Below are 18,483 nucleotides of genomic sequence, written 5' to 3'. Positions count from 1 at the left end.
TGAAAGATTAAAAATCTCTATATACAGAAAACCTACTCATACCAATAGATATCTGCATAATCTTTCTCATCATTTTCCACCACAAAAACTTAGAACTATTTCTACCTTAGGACACAAAGCACGCTCTCTCTTGAATGAACCAGATGAACTACAAAAAGAAATAAATCGCCTCACTCTTATCTTTAAACAAAATGGATACTCTGAAAAAATGATTAAGAAATTTCTTCTGGATCCTCCTAGACAGTGCATAAGAGAAACTATTAATTTTAAAGGTAGCATCTCTATTCCATACATCAGCACAGTCTCTAAAAAATTAGCTAAAGTCCTTAAAAAATACAATATCAGGACGTTCTTCACCACACTTCCTAAAATCTGTTCTCTATATGTGTGTGTGTGTGTGTGTGAGAGAGAGAGAATTTGTATAAACAAACAACATAATCAGCCATCCAAAGCCTACTCATCACAACTTAAAATATCCAGGTGTATATAAATTATGGTGCGATTGCAATATTCCTTATTATGGACAAACCTACAAATCTATTGAACAACATATAGAAGAGTATAAGAGAAACATCTCTTACAAAAGATCTCATGCAACTGCGTTATCCAGTCATTTTCTTTTTTAAAATAATCCTAATGATGATCAACAAAGCCACTCCGTTTGCTGGGATAGATCAGAAAATATTTTTCGCTGTGATGATGAGTTTGAGAGAAAAATTGTAGAATCAAGGGAAATCCTGCTGAACCCTGTCCACTTAAACAACAATTTGAGTTATAACATCCTAGATAGCCATGCTGCAGTTATTCAATATTGGCATTCACGTGAGCCTGTTAGAACAACTTGAAAAAATACGTTTTTTTATGTATCAATTATGTGGGCAATTTTTACCTGTAATTTCCAGTTTTTTAGATACTTCAATGTTTATTACTATTCTTTTCCTTTATGAATACATGAGGAAGGCTGTTATAAGCCGAAACTAGTTGTATTATTCTCATTAAATCTATGTTTTAAAATGTATCACAACAACAGAGTAAAAGCCTATGATCATATATATATATATATAGTGATATCTTGGTAGTCCGAACCCTCCAGTAATCCGAACTGCGGTTTGAAAGAAAAAAGTTTTATTTATTACGTATTATTATATCTATTTAATAATTATAATTTTAACTAATATTATTTATTTTATTATTATTACAAGTACAGTATTTTTTTCATACTGTCGATTGCACGGTTATACTGGAGGCCTATTTTGATTTATTGTGTGTTCATGTTTGCTTTTTTTATACTGTACAGTACACACTGTATTGTCGGCATGAATCACAAATATACACAAAAAGAGGAAATTCAAAACGTGCATAATTTGGTTAAAATTATAAATAAAGATGTTGAAATTTCACAAACAGATTTTATGGAATGGATTACAAGTATTATTATTATTATTATTGTTCCGGGCAACTCCAAGGAGTCGGCAGACTCATCGAGCGAGGCCCTAACATCATGTCAAGAACAACTATTCGACATTCACACAGTATCTATCATACCTTGCCTTAAACTCATTCACGGTCATAGCATCCACAACAGACTCTGGAAGCTTATTCCACTCATTCACTACTCTCCAAGTAAAATACCTAGCTCTAACACCATTGTCAACCACGCTCTTGCCCAGCTTCCATTCATGGCACCTAGTCCTCCCACCACCAGTCATATTTTCAAAAATATCTTCTGGATCAATCTTATAGAAACCCTTCAGTAATTTGAATGTCTCAATCATATCACCCCTCCTTCGCCTATCGACCAATTTTTGCAACCCACAAATCTTCAACCTATTCTCATAAGGTTCATTCCTCAGACCTGCTATCATCTTGGTCACTCGTCTCTGGATCCTCTCCACTTCCTCCCCATTATGAAGAAACCCTGGTCCCCATAACTGGGCACAGTAGTCCAGATGAGGTCTTATCAAGGCTCGATACAGAGGAACAACAACTTGTTTGTCTCTGCATGTTAAAGTATTTTTCAGAAGCCAAGTGATTTGGTGAGCTGTTTTAGTCACTTTTGCAATGTGCCCCCTAAACTTCAATTCCCTATCCACCAACACTCCCAAATCCCTGGCCTCATCAAGTAGAACTGAAAGTTAATTCAAAATCAAATCAGATGCTGAAATTGTAAATATGACGCTACAGAATGAATTAGATGATGACGAAGAAATCGAAGAAAAAAAAATTCCACAAAATTTTGTTGATAATGCAACTCCGAGAAGAAGCATTTGAAAAAAAGTTTAGCTTCCAAGAAGCAAAAGAAAATCAGCGACTTTTTTACAAAGAAAGAAAAAAGTTTTTGTGTTATTTTGTGAAACTTTTTTTTGTTTTGTGTACAAGAAAGTGATATTTTTTTTACGCAAATTAAGTTATGTACTGAAGTATATGCAATTTTATTAAATCGGAATCCTCAACAATACAGGTACACACAAATTAAATTTTTTTACTAAAATAAACTTGTGTACTGTATTATTTTTTTGTTTCACATTACAGTGCAGTAGCTTTTTTCTATCAGTTAATTTATTTACAGAATTAAATTCATGTAATTAGAATCTGATTATTTTTTGTCTTAAACGCTAGTTATTGTTGTCTCTGGGGGAAATTCGCTAATCCGAATGAGCACGATTTTTATTAGTTTGGATTAGCAAGCTACCACTGTACATATATGAGGGCTATTCAATAAGTAATAAGACTAATTTTACTGTTGCAAAACCACTCATTACAATATTAATTTTTGTGGAATAAAGAAATGTTGCTGTCTGTATTAACAAAAGAGGTTGATAGATGGCGTATATGGGCTGATGTGCCAGAGTGTCACGTGACTAAACGCAAGCTTGTTTTGGCGTGCCTATGATCCACGACCAGTCGCCAAAATGGAAGTGTCTTTGGAACAGCGTTATGTGATTAAATTTTGTGTGCGTTTGCAAAAATCGGCATCGGACACTTTTAACATGATACGCAAAGCTTTCCACGATGAAGCAATGTCGAGGGCAAGTGTTTTTCGCTGGCATAAAACTTTAAAAGTTTTATGCCAGCGAAAGAAGAAAGGCAAAATGTGGAAGATCTTGAACGTGAGGGAAGACCTTCAACGTCCATCACAGAGACAATGAACAACACAGCAGCGATTATCATCAAGGAGGATCGCAGAATTACAGTATGCCAGCTGCATGTTGTCCTGAATATTTCTGTGGGAAGTGTTCACTCAATCATGGCTGAACATTTGGGACTGAAACGTGTTTGTGCCCGTTGGATTCCAAACTCTTGACACTGGAGGAAATGCAGCATCGAGTGGATGTGTGCACAGAATGGAAAGAAAGACTGGAACAAGAAGGCGACAACTTCTTAAAATGTATCATTACAGCAGATGAAGCTTGGTTGCATCACTATGACCCTACAATGAAACAACAAAACAGTGAATGGAAGCATCCGTCTTCACCTACCCCCAAGAAAGCAAAAAATGTAAAATCGGCTGGTAAAGTTATGACCATAATGTTTTTTGACTACGAAGGCATTGTTTACCAACACGCTGTAGAACCCGGGAATACTGTAAACGGCTCATACTATGTTTTACAGACAATGGTACAGCATGTCAAAAGGAAGCGTCCAATCCTGAAGAATGGCTTCTTTTTGCACCACGTTAATGCAAAGCCACATATTTCTGGTTGTGTAGTGGACGTTTTGCAGAAGAACAACATAGATACCCTACCACACCCTCTATACAGTCCTGATCTCGCACCGTGCGATTTCTGCCTGTTTCCTCAGCTCAAGAAACCACTAAGAGGCCGCCATTTCGAAAGCAACAAAGCATGTGTAAAAGCTGCAGAGGCAGTTTTGAAAGAACTCTCAAAAAACGGACTTTCATATGTGTTTAAGAAGTGGACGCAGCGTTGGGACAAATGCATCGCGTCTCACAGTAGTTACTTCGAAAAAGATCATGTAAATGATGACGATTAAAGGTAATCTGTTTTCTGTATAAATATAGTCTTATAACTTATTGAACAGCCTCTGTGTGTGTGTGTGTGTGTGTGTGTAAATAAAGTGTATGATATACATATAAGTCGATTGCTTAAGGGTCAAAGCCAGATAACTGGGAGGAGACATCCACATCACTTTTAAGAAAGGTGGAAAACAACTGGGGTGTTTGACCTAATGTCCATTCTTCACCATCACATAATGCAAGCCACAAGAAATCCAAAAAGCTATCCTGGAAAAGAAGAAAGCATACTCAAGGCTCCTAGCCTTCAGTATGTATCTGCTGACAAATAAGTCAGGAGATGCCCTGAAAGAATACAGAGAAAAATCTAAGAGGACGTGGCATGGGAAGACTGATAAGAATGCAGAAGATAAATATCACGAAGGTGACTATGTTCTAGAGGCCATTGAGAAAACTTAGAAATGGACAAAAGTATGTCAAAGGAATCAGATGATAAAGGTGACATGAAAACTGAAATTAAGGATATTTTAGATATTTGGAGTAATTACTTTGAAAGACTGTTAAATCCAATGACTGAATAGTAGTAGAAATTATTCAGGAGAAATGCAAGCTCTTTCTACCTCAAGTATTGAAGTAGAAGAAGCTGAAAGCCCGAAATGCAGCTGGAATAGATGATATTCAAACAGAAATACTGAAATGTGGAAGTATAAAAGTTTTGCAGTGGCTACACATCATAATTCAGAGTCTGGTTAGAAGGCTGAATTTCAGATGATTGGAGTAGAGATCTCATAGATCCCATCTATAAAAAAGAGAAAAGCTGAATGTGAGAATTTCTCTACTAAGTGTTTCAAGTAAGATTTATGCAAGCATACTTGAAAAGAGGTTGAGAAAAATTCATTCAAAATGATCATTGTTGTCTGTACATTTCGATTAATGTTCAGTTAGTCCATCATGATAGAACCACATGTCTTATTGATGGAACAATATATTGACTTTGATTTCTCACAAAGTGGTATCCTCTCAGCTTGGGAGAAAGGTTGATGTCAAGTGTAGATTTTAGTAGGTGGCCTAAGACATTAAATAATATTTGTAGTCATATGCTTGAGTGAGATCCTGGAGAAGTTAGTGCACATCATAAAAGGGCGAATTCTTTGAATGCTTAAATTTTTTTTGTGTTTCACTATAACACTCAGAGTTGATGGCAATTCCAGTTGCTTTAAATTCTTAATGCACTTCCCCATTTGTGTTCCAGAAAGCAGTGAGCATGACAGCAGACAAATCTTGGCATCAGTATTCCATAAGTGAGTGGCTCTCAGGATCAAAACGATGCACTAGCATTCATCCCTGTTTGTTGGTATTGCAAGAATTCAACATTTTCTTATTTATATCACAACAGTTGTATCAAAGATCAGCAGTTATAGCCTTCAATGAAATTAAATTGCCAGTTTAATTTGCTTTGTCTTCTTTATCAAAACATGATGAAATGTTAGTTGCTGCTAATGACCTATCACTATACTATCATTCAAGTTCTGGCTAGTATATCAGCTATTTACTTTGTAGATACACAACCTAATATCATTCTTTAGATTCATTGATAAGTGAATGTGTTGTTTTAAGGATACTTGCGACATAAGACTGAATGATATAATCACGTAATCACAAGAAAGATATTTATTTAACCAAATATTTCGGTCTGGAAATAGCAGACCATCGTCGGTGGTATTACAAGAAACAAAAAATATTTGGTTAAATAAATATCTTTCTTGTGATTACGTGATTATATCATTCAGTCTTATGTCGCAAGTATCCTTAAAACAACAAATTCTTATCCTTCACGGGGAAAATGCTACCAAAATAACTGGTAAATTAGGAAAACTTTCAGTTATACAAGGTAGGTTACGAGCAAAGATTAATTTCTTAAAAAAGTGCCGCGACAACAAGATTATTCCCAATTTCGCTAAGATTAAAGAAACAATAAAATCTCCTGGAGCTCATAATATTTACTGGAACACAAGTTTATCTCTAATCCGTAATCAACTTAAAGCTGCTAAACGTGATCTTGCTATTCACAGTCATCAGACTTCTGATTTACGCACCTATATATCCACAAATTTGGATCCACATCTTTCTCACATAGTTCTAAATGTAGCTAAACGTTCTACTCAACGTGCTTATAATAAACTAAGTCAACATCTTAACCGTAAATATGAGGCTCTTTCGTCTAAACAATCCAAGCCACTCATAACTCCAGATAATTGGATTGTAAATATATCCGGACGTCCTTTGACTAAAAGCGAAACCCTCATCCTTTCAAAAGGACATGATTTTTCTATTGTTCCAAATAAAATACCATATCTAGATTTCCTAGTTAACATTGAAAGGAATCTTAATCATCTAACCAGCGATAAAGCTAATGCTCTTCGCCTAGAAGTCGCTTCTTCTCTACTTAAGGCTAAACTTCCTCCTTCTAACATATCTCCTTCTGAAATGAAATCTTTACAGTCCTTGAGAAAAAATAATCACCTCGTTATCACTAAAGCTGACAAGGGAAAAGCAACAGTAGTTATGGACTCAGTAAATTACAGAAGAAAACTTTCTCTTTTGCTTCGAGATCGCTCCACATATCAAGAAATTGATTATAATCCAACCAACAGACAACTAAAGAAATTAAATTCTCTCCTTGATGAAGTCATCAGTTTGGATAAAGACACAATTGAAAGACTTAAAACTCATTTTGCAAGACCTCCTAGATTTTATGGCCTTCCAAAAATCCATAAGATTGACTATCCTCTTCGTCCAATAGTAGATTGCATTGATTCCCCTACTTACCATATAGCCAAATATCTAGCTAAATTACTGAAATCTTACATTGGCAACTCAAGTTCTTTTTTAAAAAACTCCTCAGATTTCTTAGAAAAATTAAAAGATGTCTCATTACAACCTACAGATCTTATGGTTAGTTTTGATATAGAATCTTTATACACCAATGTACCTCTTAAGGAAACTTTAAAACTACTTGCTGACATCTTTCCTCAAGATATTATAAAACTATTCGATTTCGTTATACATTCTGGTTATTTCATATGTCAAAACAAATTTTATAGCCAAGTAGAAGGAACAGCCATGGGAAGTCCTCTTTCTCCAGCTTTAGCCAACTTTTATTTAGAACATTTAGAAAAAGTCCTCTTCACATCTAGTTTCCCTCTACCATCTTTTTGGGTAAGGTATATAGATGACATATTTGCTATTTGGCCTCACAGTAAAAACACTTTATCTTCCTTTTTAAACAGTATTAATTCCTTACATCATCGCATAAAGTTTACTATGGAATTAGAAGAAAACAACCAGTTATCTTTTTTAGACGTTCTCCTCATCCGATCATCTTCAAATATTCTTACAACTACAGTATACAGGAAACCAACATTCACAGGTCGTTATATTCTGAAAGAATCAGCCCATCATCCATGTCATAAAACAGGAATTATAAAATGTCTCATCAAAAGAGCCAAAACTAATTGTTCTACTTTTGATTATCTACAGAAAGAACTTTCTACTATCCAGCAACACATGAAACTCAATGGCTTTTCTGAAAAAAGTATTCAACGTCTTCTTACATCTTATAATCCTCCACAAAACAACAAAGATTCAATACGTCGAGTACCTATTCCTTATATCTCCGGTATTTCAGAACCTATCGCAAGAATTTTGAAGAAATATGATTTAACAGCTACGTATTCTCCTATTAACAAATTGTCTTCTCATTTTCCTTCTCCTAAAGACAAACGCTCAACTTTATCTCTTCCTGGAGTTTATCAAATTCCTTGCAACTGTGATCTCTCTTACTTTGGACAGACTGGACGTTCTCTTGAGAAAAGAATCCAAGAACATCAATCATCCATTCTTCACAATAAACCTGAAAAGTCTGGTTTGGCTCAACACGGGATTGAAACTGACCACAGCATCCTTTGGTCCAAGACACGCCTCTTACATAGATCCCGTTACAGGTTCGAACGTTTGTTCAAGGAAAGCGTGGAGGCCTTGCTCCATCATCCCAACCTGAATCGTAATGACTGCATATCTATATCAAAAATCTGGGAAAGCCTAATCAAGATTACTCATTATTTTTTATTTTTTTATTTATTTATTTTTTTTTTTAATAGCAAATTCAATCATGTTTCTACTTCAAAATATTTCGTTTCATACTTAGTGATATAACATCACGCGGCATGTTCTAATTTCAACGATCTATTGTTAGTATTCTAGCTTGTATATTTTTTAAACTGTTCTTGTAATACCACCGACGATGGTCTGCTATTTCCAGACCGAAATATTTGGTTAAATAAATATCTTTCTTGTGATTACGTGATTATATCATTCTGATAAGTGAATGTTTATGGAAATAAGTGTATTGTAATAGCTCAAGTTGAAAACTCCAGCTTCTCACTCACCTTACATTTCAGCTTGTAACAAGTGTTAAAAACTATCAATAAATCCAAAGCAGACTTTGTAACTAAATGCACTAAACTTTCCTCCTATTTCATATGATATTTCAGTCTTCTGATCAAAGGCTGTTGGACAAAGCTTCTGCCCTAGCATGTTTTCACCTCTCCTTCTCTCTCATTCTGATGAAATAGTACTAACATAAGGCAAACATAACATCTCTTGGCATCAATCTTTTCCTCCAGCTCTTGTTAAGTTAACTAAGTCCAATCTTCCATTAACCATCCAGAATGTGTCCTCTGATCTTTTGCCAGAAAGATATCAGAAAAATACTCAAGTCTTGATACTAATAAATTTCCTGGTCAATATGATATTGTCCGCCTGTATCCCAAAACTTGTACTCCAGATTTAACACCTATCCTATATTGACTATACGAACTGTAATACTCATCTGGCATCTATCCAATATCATGAAATCAAGCCTTTATCCATTCTATCACTAAAAAAAGATGAAAACTCAACCATCAAACTGTTATCTGACTGTCCTAAGCTCAGTACTCCAAAGTTATTCAAGGTAAGTGATGGAAATGGTCATCAACAACCAGCTTCTTTGCTATCTTAACATCCATCATTTTATTATTGATTACAGGCATAGATTCTGCCAGAGACTTTCTTTCTAGCCCTGCTCCCCTTTTGACACTGGCTTTGCAAATATTTGGAGAAACTTATGAGGGTAGTATCTCTTTATTTTTTTTTTTCAAGACCTTTGATCATATCTGGCAAACAACCTTCCTTCATTATATTTGTGATGGGATTGTCAGCTTTCTCTAATCAGATTTTTTCATCAATAATAAAGTGTCCTGGGACTTTGTGCTTTTGCCCACTCTTCCTTCTATACATCAGTGGCATTCTCTCTCTCTCTGACTTAGTTTTGCTGATGACAGTAATTAAATGATTCAAGCTTCAAGATCTTCCATAACCAATGTTTTAAATACTGATCTCACTATTCTCAAGTTAGGATAATCTAGTGAATTTCCAGAAGAATGATTCTCCTTCATTCCCTCTTACATATGATAGTGTTCGATTTCCATTTAAGATTTTTCTTGTTTTGAGCTGACCTACACATCTAGCTTATTTTGTAATAGATATGCCATATCCACAACTTCCATAGCCTCCAAGAAACTGGGTATTCTTTTTTTCTTCAAAACACTACTCTCCTGTTCATCTCTGTTCTAGCACTTAATATCTCTCAAATCTGATTGACCTTAGAATATTGTTCTCATATTTGGGGGTAGCAATCTCAAAACCTCCCTAAGAATTCTCAGTTGTATACAGAAGAGGGCAGTCTACCTAATTATGACCCCTCTCTCATAGACTCTTCATTTGGTTTGCAATCGGTCTCTGCAGTAGGCATTTTTTATGGTATTTTCATGGACACTACTTTTCTGAACTGGCCACTACAATTCCTCAGCTTTCTTCTAATAACGTAACATAAGCAGTCACTTGTCAACATCCATCAATTCTAAACATATCAAACCATCTGATATGTTTAGAATTGATATCATGCTGTGTTCATGAACATAAACCTAAAGAAACTTGTTAATAGACTCCATCTTTTTCCTTAACCGCTTGCTCAAACATGGTGTGTTGTTTTTATATAACGAAACCTGTGGTGAATTTCACTAAAAACACACGTATTAACCACAGTAATGACTATTTAATTCATAAATATTTCATCCCAAGTATCTTGGGACATCATCAGTACAGTAGTTCAAACAATACTAGGAATAACATACAGTTAAGGCGCATGATTACAATGGAATCTCAATATGTGTTCAGTAACGTGTTATAGAAGTAAAATATTTATTTTTTTTTCAGTTATATTAAATTTACTTCTATAACGTGTTATAGAAGTAAAGTATTTTTTTTTTTTTCAGTTATATTAAATTTACTTCTATAACACGTTACTGCACACATATTGAGATTCCATTATAATCATGCACCCTAACAGTATGTTATTCCTAGTATTGTTTGAACTACTGTACTGATGATGACCCAAGATACTTGGGATGAAATATTTACGAATTAAATAGTCATTACTGTGGTTAATGTGTGTTTTTAGTGATGGAGTGTTGTGTTATAGTTCTGGGACTGCTTGTGCGCGTGTGGTGGTGGTGGTGGGGGGGGGGGGGGTTGAGCAGCTTTCAGAGGTCAACTGTAGACTCAAATACACAAATATTATTCCAGAAAGAAAAAAAAAAAAAAAACCAAACCTTAGATTTTCAGTGGCAGACCCTAGACAAAACATTGATTCAGCCAGAGAAAGCATATGATGGAGTCTAAAAAAAAAAAAAAAAAAAAAAAAAAAAAAAAAAAAAAAAAAAATCAGAACTCAGTAGTGGACTCAGGAAGTTGAAAAGGCAGAAGAGAAAAGAAGAAAGTGTATCAAAAATTCCTGGCAAGCGTGACAGTCAGCATTTGCTCTGAGAGAATATAGAGAAAATGCAAAGAAACCAGAGCACTATGTAAAACTACCTACACAAAAGTCATGGGAAGACTTTGGTAAGAACATAGGAAATAAACATCAGGAAGGTGGCAAAAATATTCTGGAAGCTATTAAAAATCTTAGAAATGGAGAAAAGAGTACTACTGTAAAATGTCACATGCAAATAGCTGTATGCGACATACAGCTATTTGATAAAGGTGAAATGAAAACTGAAGATAAAGTTATTGGAGATGTCTGGCATAATTACTTTGAAATATTGCTAAAAGAAACAAGCAGCATCAGTATGGTGATAGAAAATGTTTCGAGGAATACATTTAGGAACATAGCAATTTCTGAGGTAGAAAAAAGCCATCAAAAACATGAAATATGGAAATGCAGCTGGAGTAGATAATATTTGATCAGAAATGCCGAAATATGGAGTATAGCAGGCTATACCTGCATATTTGGCAGGCTACAAATATTGTATAATTCAGACTGATTTTCCTCAGCAGAATTTCCTTACTAAGTATTCCTATTAAGATTTATGCAAGTATACTTGAGAAAAGGCTAAGAAAAATTGTGGGAGGGGAGCTTGGAGAAGAACAAGCTGGGTTGGGTTCAGGCTAAAAAGGTGTTGTCAGAAACATTTCACTTTAAGACCAATAGTTGAGAAATCATGGGAATATATCATCATGTGATAAGAAGCCAAAAGAAAAGCTGTTCAAAACACTACAATTACATGGTGTAAATGGGACATGAGAAATACATAGTATATATTTGAGTCATAAGTTTGCATTTAAATTGAAGGAGCACATGGGAAGATGGTTTGATGTTAAATGAAGTTTGAGTGCGAGCCAATTGTGCATATTATCTCTGCTGTTATTCATCTGTATAGATTTCATAAAGGAAAGTGGTATGAAACCTGATATCAGAATTGAAATGTTAATCTCAGATGTTCACTTCATGCAGATCATGTCTATAAAATCTATAATAAATTTGGTATGAAAATCACCAATAAAAAGAGGCTATGAAAAAAGGCAGGATTATTGAAAACATCAACTGCATCCTTAACCTCCCTACCAGCCAATGCAGATGAAATAGTGACACCAAATTGCACTTCTTATCTGTGTTATTCAATGGGTTTTAGAGCTTCGTATCCAGATTTATCTCGACGTCTATAGACGTCGTGGCCAGTTGGGGGTTAATGTAGAACTTATAGAATAAGTCAAAATCATCAGTGAAGATGGCAACTAAATATGGAAATAGACAACAGAATGAGCTAAATTGGCGTGGTAGAAAGCTAAATGAATTTTGGAATAAGAGAGAAATTATTAAAAACACTAAACTAGTTGTATACAAGTTGGCATTCAGACCAATTTTAAGTTCTGAGTTAGAAATAAAACACTTGATCAAAGATTAGCACCAATGGCAGAATCATTAAAAATGAGTATTATTAGGAAGGAAATTAGCATTGTTAGCATTAAAGAATGTGTCTCAAGTGGTATGGCCCACTTAAACAGAATACAAGAGAAAACAAGCACAAGCTTTTTGCAAGGATCCAGGAAAAGGATCCAGAGTATGATCAATATCTAGATGGATTTATACATCAAGAAGTGCCTTAGAAGACCAAAATATAAGATCTGACATTACTGGGAGTCCTGACAGATAATACTTTAATTTAGAGGAAAATTGTAAAAAGAGGTTAGTATCACATAACACACATGCACTCAGGACAGCTAGAAGTAATAGAGCAGTCAGAGCATTCAACCCCATACTTGTGTACAGCAAAGATCTATAAACTTGTTTTTTTTGTCTGTGTGTGTGTGTGGTGGGGGGATATCTGGAAAAAGTTTCTTTAGTTGGTGACTAGAATTAAACATATAACAAATACTAGTTCATTCCATTAGAGGACATTAATTTTTTACACCCCCCCCCACCTCAGTATTTAATTGATGACTATTCAGTTACAGGAATGAAATTCTGAAGATATTACTTCATTTAAGGTTTTATTATTAGCTTCTGCTATATATATTGTATCTTCATTTCTTCTACTTATGCTATAGTGTTACAACCTTTAGAAATTTTGGCCCCCCACAACAAACTTCAACCATTTCAGCTTGTCTTTCTTAAGTCTTTTTCCTAGTTGGGTTCAATTTTTATTTGGTCATAAAAATTAAAATACACACTTATAAATAGAAGACACAACTAGTTCTGACTTAGATTCCTTGTGGCTTCCTCAGGATAAAAAACAGTCTCAGAACAGGGACGATTCCACAAGAGTGGAAAGAATGTATGGTAATTCCATTGCACAAGGGTAGTGCAAAGACTGATGTATCCAACTATCAACCTGTCAGTATCTCAGGTATGGTAATGAAGATTTTGGAAAAGTTGGTTAGGGCTCACATTCAGAATGGGTTGACAGAGAATATCTACTTTGCAGTGAACAGCATGGGTTTACTAAGGGAAGGTCATGTTTTAGCAAGCTCACATTTTATAATAACGTTACCACTGAGTTAGACAAGGGGGAATGGATTTACCATTATACTGTACTTTTGGATTTTGCTAAGGCTTTGGACAGAATACAGCATCTAAGACTGTTGCATAAATTGGAAACTATGGGATTGTACTATGGATTATTGGCATGGATAAGAGGATGACTGGCTGACAGATATCAAAAATTTGTGTATGGGGGGGATCTGTAAGATTCAAGGTAACCAGTGGTGTGTGCCTCAACAATCAGTCAAGGACCAGTCCTTGGTCTATTGTTATTCAATCTGTACATTAATGTTATTGGGAAAGATTTGACATGCGACACATAGCTATTTGCTAATGATTTACAGTAAATAGCTGTATGTCACATACAGCTATATATATGCGACATATATATAGCCTTATATGCGACATATAAGGCTCATCCTAATCAGGAGTGCTGCTGATCTACATACTGTACTTGTAGAATGATTTGAATAGGCTGGGATTGTGGACATGTGAAAATGGCTGTCAGTTCAGTGTTCAGTCATGCACTTGGGTGAGATTATGCTAGAAGAAACTGACCAGGCTAGGGATTTTGGAGTGTTAGTAGATAGTAAATTGAAGTTCAAGGGTCATATAGCAAAAATTGTAAATAAGACTCAGAATAATTACAATGCTGAAATGAACCATTGGTTCTGCAGGGCTCCCCTAAGTCCTTAAGGCTTTGGGAAAGGAAGTTGAGAGCAGCAGCACATCTACCTAGAGCATTCTAGACATGCTCAACAGGATTGAGATCAGGAGACCTAGTTGGCCAGTCCATACATAGAATAGTATCTTCTTGAAGATATTGTTCCAAGAGCTTCACTTGATGAGGATGATCATTATCATCCTGTAGGATAAATGTCTCCCCTGTCACACCTGCATACAGATGAACATAAGTCCAGGGCCTGTTGGTTGGAGAGCAGGTATGCTATCCAGTTAGCCAACCAGGCTGTGTGTTTCTCTTCTGATTCTTCACCATGTAGTATATTGCCTCCATAATTTTAAATAATGAGTGCTAATCACCATGTAATTATGAAAGAAATAGTTTCAGCTAGCATAAACCCAAACTGTTTTATGTTTATTGTTTATAATGAAGTGGCACCACTCCAAAGTTACTGTACAAAGTTAAAATATCTGATTATTTTTATATACAATGAAAAAAGTTGGGAGAACCTAATTGGTGAGTTTCAAAACAATCCAGTTATTAAATGGTGCACTCTAATGAAGCCAATTTAAAAATAAAAAAAAACTTGCACTTGAAATTATTACTCCTTGAGAATAGAAACTTAAGAATTAATATTTAACTGTGGCAGAAATAATTTTACTACTGTTTTTGAATTAAGTGTTTTCTGGTAATGCATTATATATTATGTCTTTTTTATTTCTTTCCCAGATTTGTTTTTGAATTTTCTTGACCTTATTCAGAACTTATAATTTTTAATTATTTAATTTCAGCTTCTCCAGAAGAGAAATGGAGATTTAGGTCGAAATCCAAGTGGAGATAGTGGAACATTCAGCAAAGGCCATGATAGCATCTTGTCTTCTGTGACAGCTCGTACTCAATTATCTTCTGATTCAGGAGCAGAAAGTGATATTCAGGCTCCCCCATCACCAGATAATGTACTTTCAGAGTGTAATTCTTCAAGTACTACACCAAAAACATTTACTAAATCAGATCTTCCTGTTGTTCAAGAAGGTCTTGATTATGATAGCAGAGATTCTGGACTGGAAAAGGAATTTCAGAGTGGAGCATCACCAACTGATGTAGATGATAATGATCACTATTCCAGATTTATGTCTTATCTCAATAATAATGAATTATATAAGAATCTACATCAAGAAGGTTCAGGGCTACCTAGACAGCAAGCATACAGTAAATTTGGTATCACATCATACGTGTTTGTACCTGGCCATAATGAGAAGTTAGGCATAGACCGATCTCTTGCTAACAGTGAGCCATCTATTGTAGATATTCATGGTTCTATGAAAAGCAATAATGAAGTTTTGTTACCAACACTGCCCCCATATACAAGGCATGGACTGGGTCGAAGTGTTGGAGGAGAACTTAATAGACCTTTTTATTCACTTGATCAGCCATGGGGTTATTCTAAGTTTGGAACTGTTCATAAAGTGATTGGTACTGACACTCAGGCTGGTGACAAAATTTCACCCTATTCACAATATGGCCTACAGGATATGATAAATGGAAAAACTCCTTACATAACTGCAAATTTTGCAACAGTGACATTTGATAAGAATCCCTCCATAGCTCCTGAGCAAAGAATAGGAACTGAGTTCTTCACAAAAGATCTGGATCCCATAATTTTGCCAAACGAGCAACTTCGACAAGGATTAAAAATTGACTCTACACTTAGTAATTGTTTAGAAAAACCTTTTGATTGTCATTCAGATTCATCAGATTTACATCAAGAGTCCAATACAGTGCCAGATAACTGTGGTTATTCAAAGTTTGGAATTCATAATGAATTGCCATCATCAAAAGGTTATGTAAGCTTTCAGGAAGCTAAAAATTTAAGTGAAAATAATGATTTAAAGAATGAAAATATTGAAGATAAAATTCCAGCAACTGGGTATTCTAAAGTTGATATCAATCCATCCAATCAAGCATTGAAAGTGGGTCCAATATTAACAGGTGCCAAGCCAAAGAATTTAGGTTATGTATCTCATATAAGACCAGTAGATAGGCCATGTACATCTCCCAGTAACAGCCAGAACCATGGCTATGTGCCATTTGAAGAGTTATCCAAATCAGTATCACCCTCAGAAATATTGCCGCCCACTCAGTTATTGCATAATGGTTACACATCAGAAATTCAAACTGAAACGCTCCAGCCACTGGAAGAAAGAATACCAGTTCCTTCTACTAACAGCTTGCCTTCTCTGTGTGTTCCAGCCAAATGTAACGAAGAATGTAATGATGATGGTGGTGCATATTTTCTGTCCAAACAGAGCCCTAATTCTTTATCAACTGAAAGTTTGGATAAACTTTTTACAATCAATGAACCAGAGTTGCAGAAGGTAGCAGCCAAATTAAAATGCCAGAGCAATGGTTATATCTCTCTGAATGAAGTTCTGTCATCTGGTAATAACACGTCACATTGCAATGATAGCCAAGAAATTTCTGTCCTCAAAAATGGATATTCTTGAGGTGAATAGTATAGCTGTTTTTTCCCTTCAGTCATGTGTTTGCACCATGCATCATTTAAGAGACAGATTAATGCTGTGTAGATAAACTTAAATTTTGAGAGAGAAAGTGTTGCAGCCTTCCAGACATTAAACAACCTGTAAACATTAACTGCTTTATACACTATTCATTGATTTGGAAATTTAATTTGTGCTATAGTTATAGTTAATCAACTAAAGACAAACATTTTTTTAAAATATTATTTAAGTATAATATTAATTTTAATTGTTTATTAAGTCTTATGAACTAAAAATGTAATGTAGACCTGATAATACTCTTTCGGTTTGCAAACTTTTGAGAATACTTGGCTGTTACCAATTACAGTTTGTCTCTTATAGGCGAATATAATCAGGAATAACCCATGTCAGTATGATACTTTTTGTTCCTTCTGCACAATTCTACCAGACTTCATTTGTGTTTTTTGTTTTCAGTTTGCACAATGCATTTAGACCTATGGAATGTGCTGGTAGTTTAAAAAAAAAATGATGAGTGGGGATAAATTCTGACATGAAGAAAATTCAGGCTATTGTGTGTTACGATGCTTGTATAACATACTCTGCAATCTGTGCCTTTGCTTGTTTATACCTATTAGAATTAGTTATTGACACACATTTGTAAATAGTTTTAAATAAAGATATATATTGTTGTAGATGTGTTTAGAGCAGCTCTTAAATGATTCAGGGCTTTTCAAGACGTATCAGAGTTTAAATTTATGAAATGCACTGAGAGTGTAAATCTGATATCAGGATAGAACTATCATTAAATAAGCTGTAAAGTGTTATGTTTTACATCTTTTATCTGTATGTGTGTGCTCAAACATTCGCATTGTTGGTGTGCATACATGCATGTAATAAAAAGAGAAGTGTAAAATAGTAATGTTAGCATAATATAAGGCAGCAAGTTTTTTGATTTTGAGCTCAGTTTTGCCATATTAGTATTTTTTTTTTTTATTCTTTACATTATTGCATTTTTTTGTCCTTATTTTTTGTTGAACCTTTTCATTGTGTGCATACTTTAAGAACAAATGTTGGGACTTAATAAATTGTGTTGTTTTGCCAAAAAAAAACTTGAGGGGGGGAGGAGGAAGAGAATTGTTCATACAAAATTGTTCCAGAACCAGATGTAATAATGCAATTTAAAATTAATTTATTAAGTTTTCTTATTTTGTTGATATGTTTTTGTCATTATCATGTTTCAGAGCCTACAAATATCATGTACATTTGAAGGATTTTTTCCTCCTGCATATTTTGAATTTTAGAGTTCTTAGTTTATATAGTTTTTTTATCATTTTTAAGTACAAAAAAATCAGGATATTTGAATTAGGAAATTTCGTATTTCTTGACCGAATTCTGTCATGTTATTACCCATAACATCATTCGTTCATTTGTTCATTCATTCATTGGTATGTTCACTGTAAAGTTAGGATATAAAAAATATATTTTCTCTTGCACAATTGCAGATTGTTAAATTTTCACTCATCCAATACAGCATTGTTATTAGCATGTGCATGATTGTCCAAGCTGTGTCATGTATTTCATGATTTCACAAAAATAAAATGTTTTGTAAAGTTTGAATGAACTGAATCTTAATTTCCAAAATTAGTTTGTGAATTAATTCCCTTACAGATAATTGTTTTCATATTTTAAGTACAAAAATGAATTTTGTACTTAAAATATAATGAATTTGCCATGCAGTAAATTTTTATCTATTATGCACAGTTATCATAGGCTAGCAAAATAACAGTTTTTCTTTTTTTGTTTAAAAGGCAACTTGTAATTCTAACTTTCTTCAGTAATAATGCTTCATAATATTGGTTGGTTAATTTGAATATAGTTTGCAGCATCTATTGATCATCAAGTTTCACTG

The 18,483-nt window shown here is 34.5% G+C and overlaps 1 protein-coding gene across 3 annotated transcripts in view; it reads left to right on the top strand.

The window, feature by feature from the left end:
* The window catches only part of LOC150096729 (uncharacterized), a 357,894-nt gene extending 339,703 nt beyond the window's left edge, over window positions 1–18,191 (top strand). For all 3 annotated transcript variants that reach the window (XM_090408396.1, XM_090408397.1, XM_090408395.1), the window contains exon 18: window positions 14,868–18,191. In XM_090408396.1, the coding sequence (XP_090264522.1) occupies window positions 14,868–16,580 (1,713 nt within the window). In that variant the 3' untranslated portion in view covers window positions 16,581–18,191. The remainder of the gene's footprint in view (window positions 1–14,867) is intronic.
* The last annotated feature ends 292 nt before the right edge of the window (window positions 18,192–18,483 follow it).

Source organism: Typopeltis vanoorti, chromosome 18, assembly GCF_054136105.1.
Source record: "Typopeltis vanoorti isolate ZY-2024b chromosome 18, IOZ_Tvanoo_1.0, whole genome shotgun sequence".
In the NCBI taxonomy this organism is placed as follows: Eukaryota; Metazoa; Arthropoda; class Arachnida; order Uropygi; family Thelyphonidae; genus Typopeltis; species Typopeltis vanoorti.
This window is presented reverse-complemented; position numbering and strand designations above follow the sequence as displayed.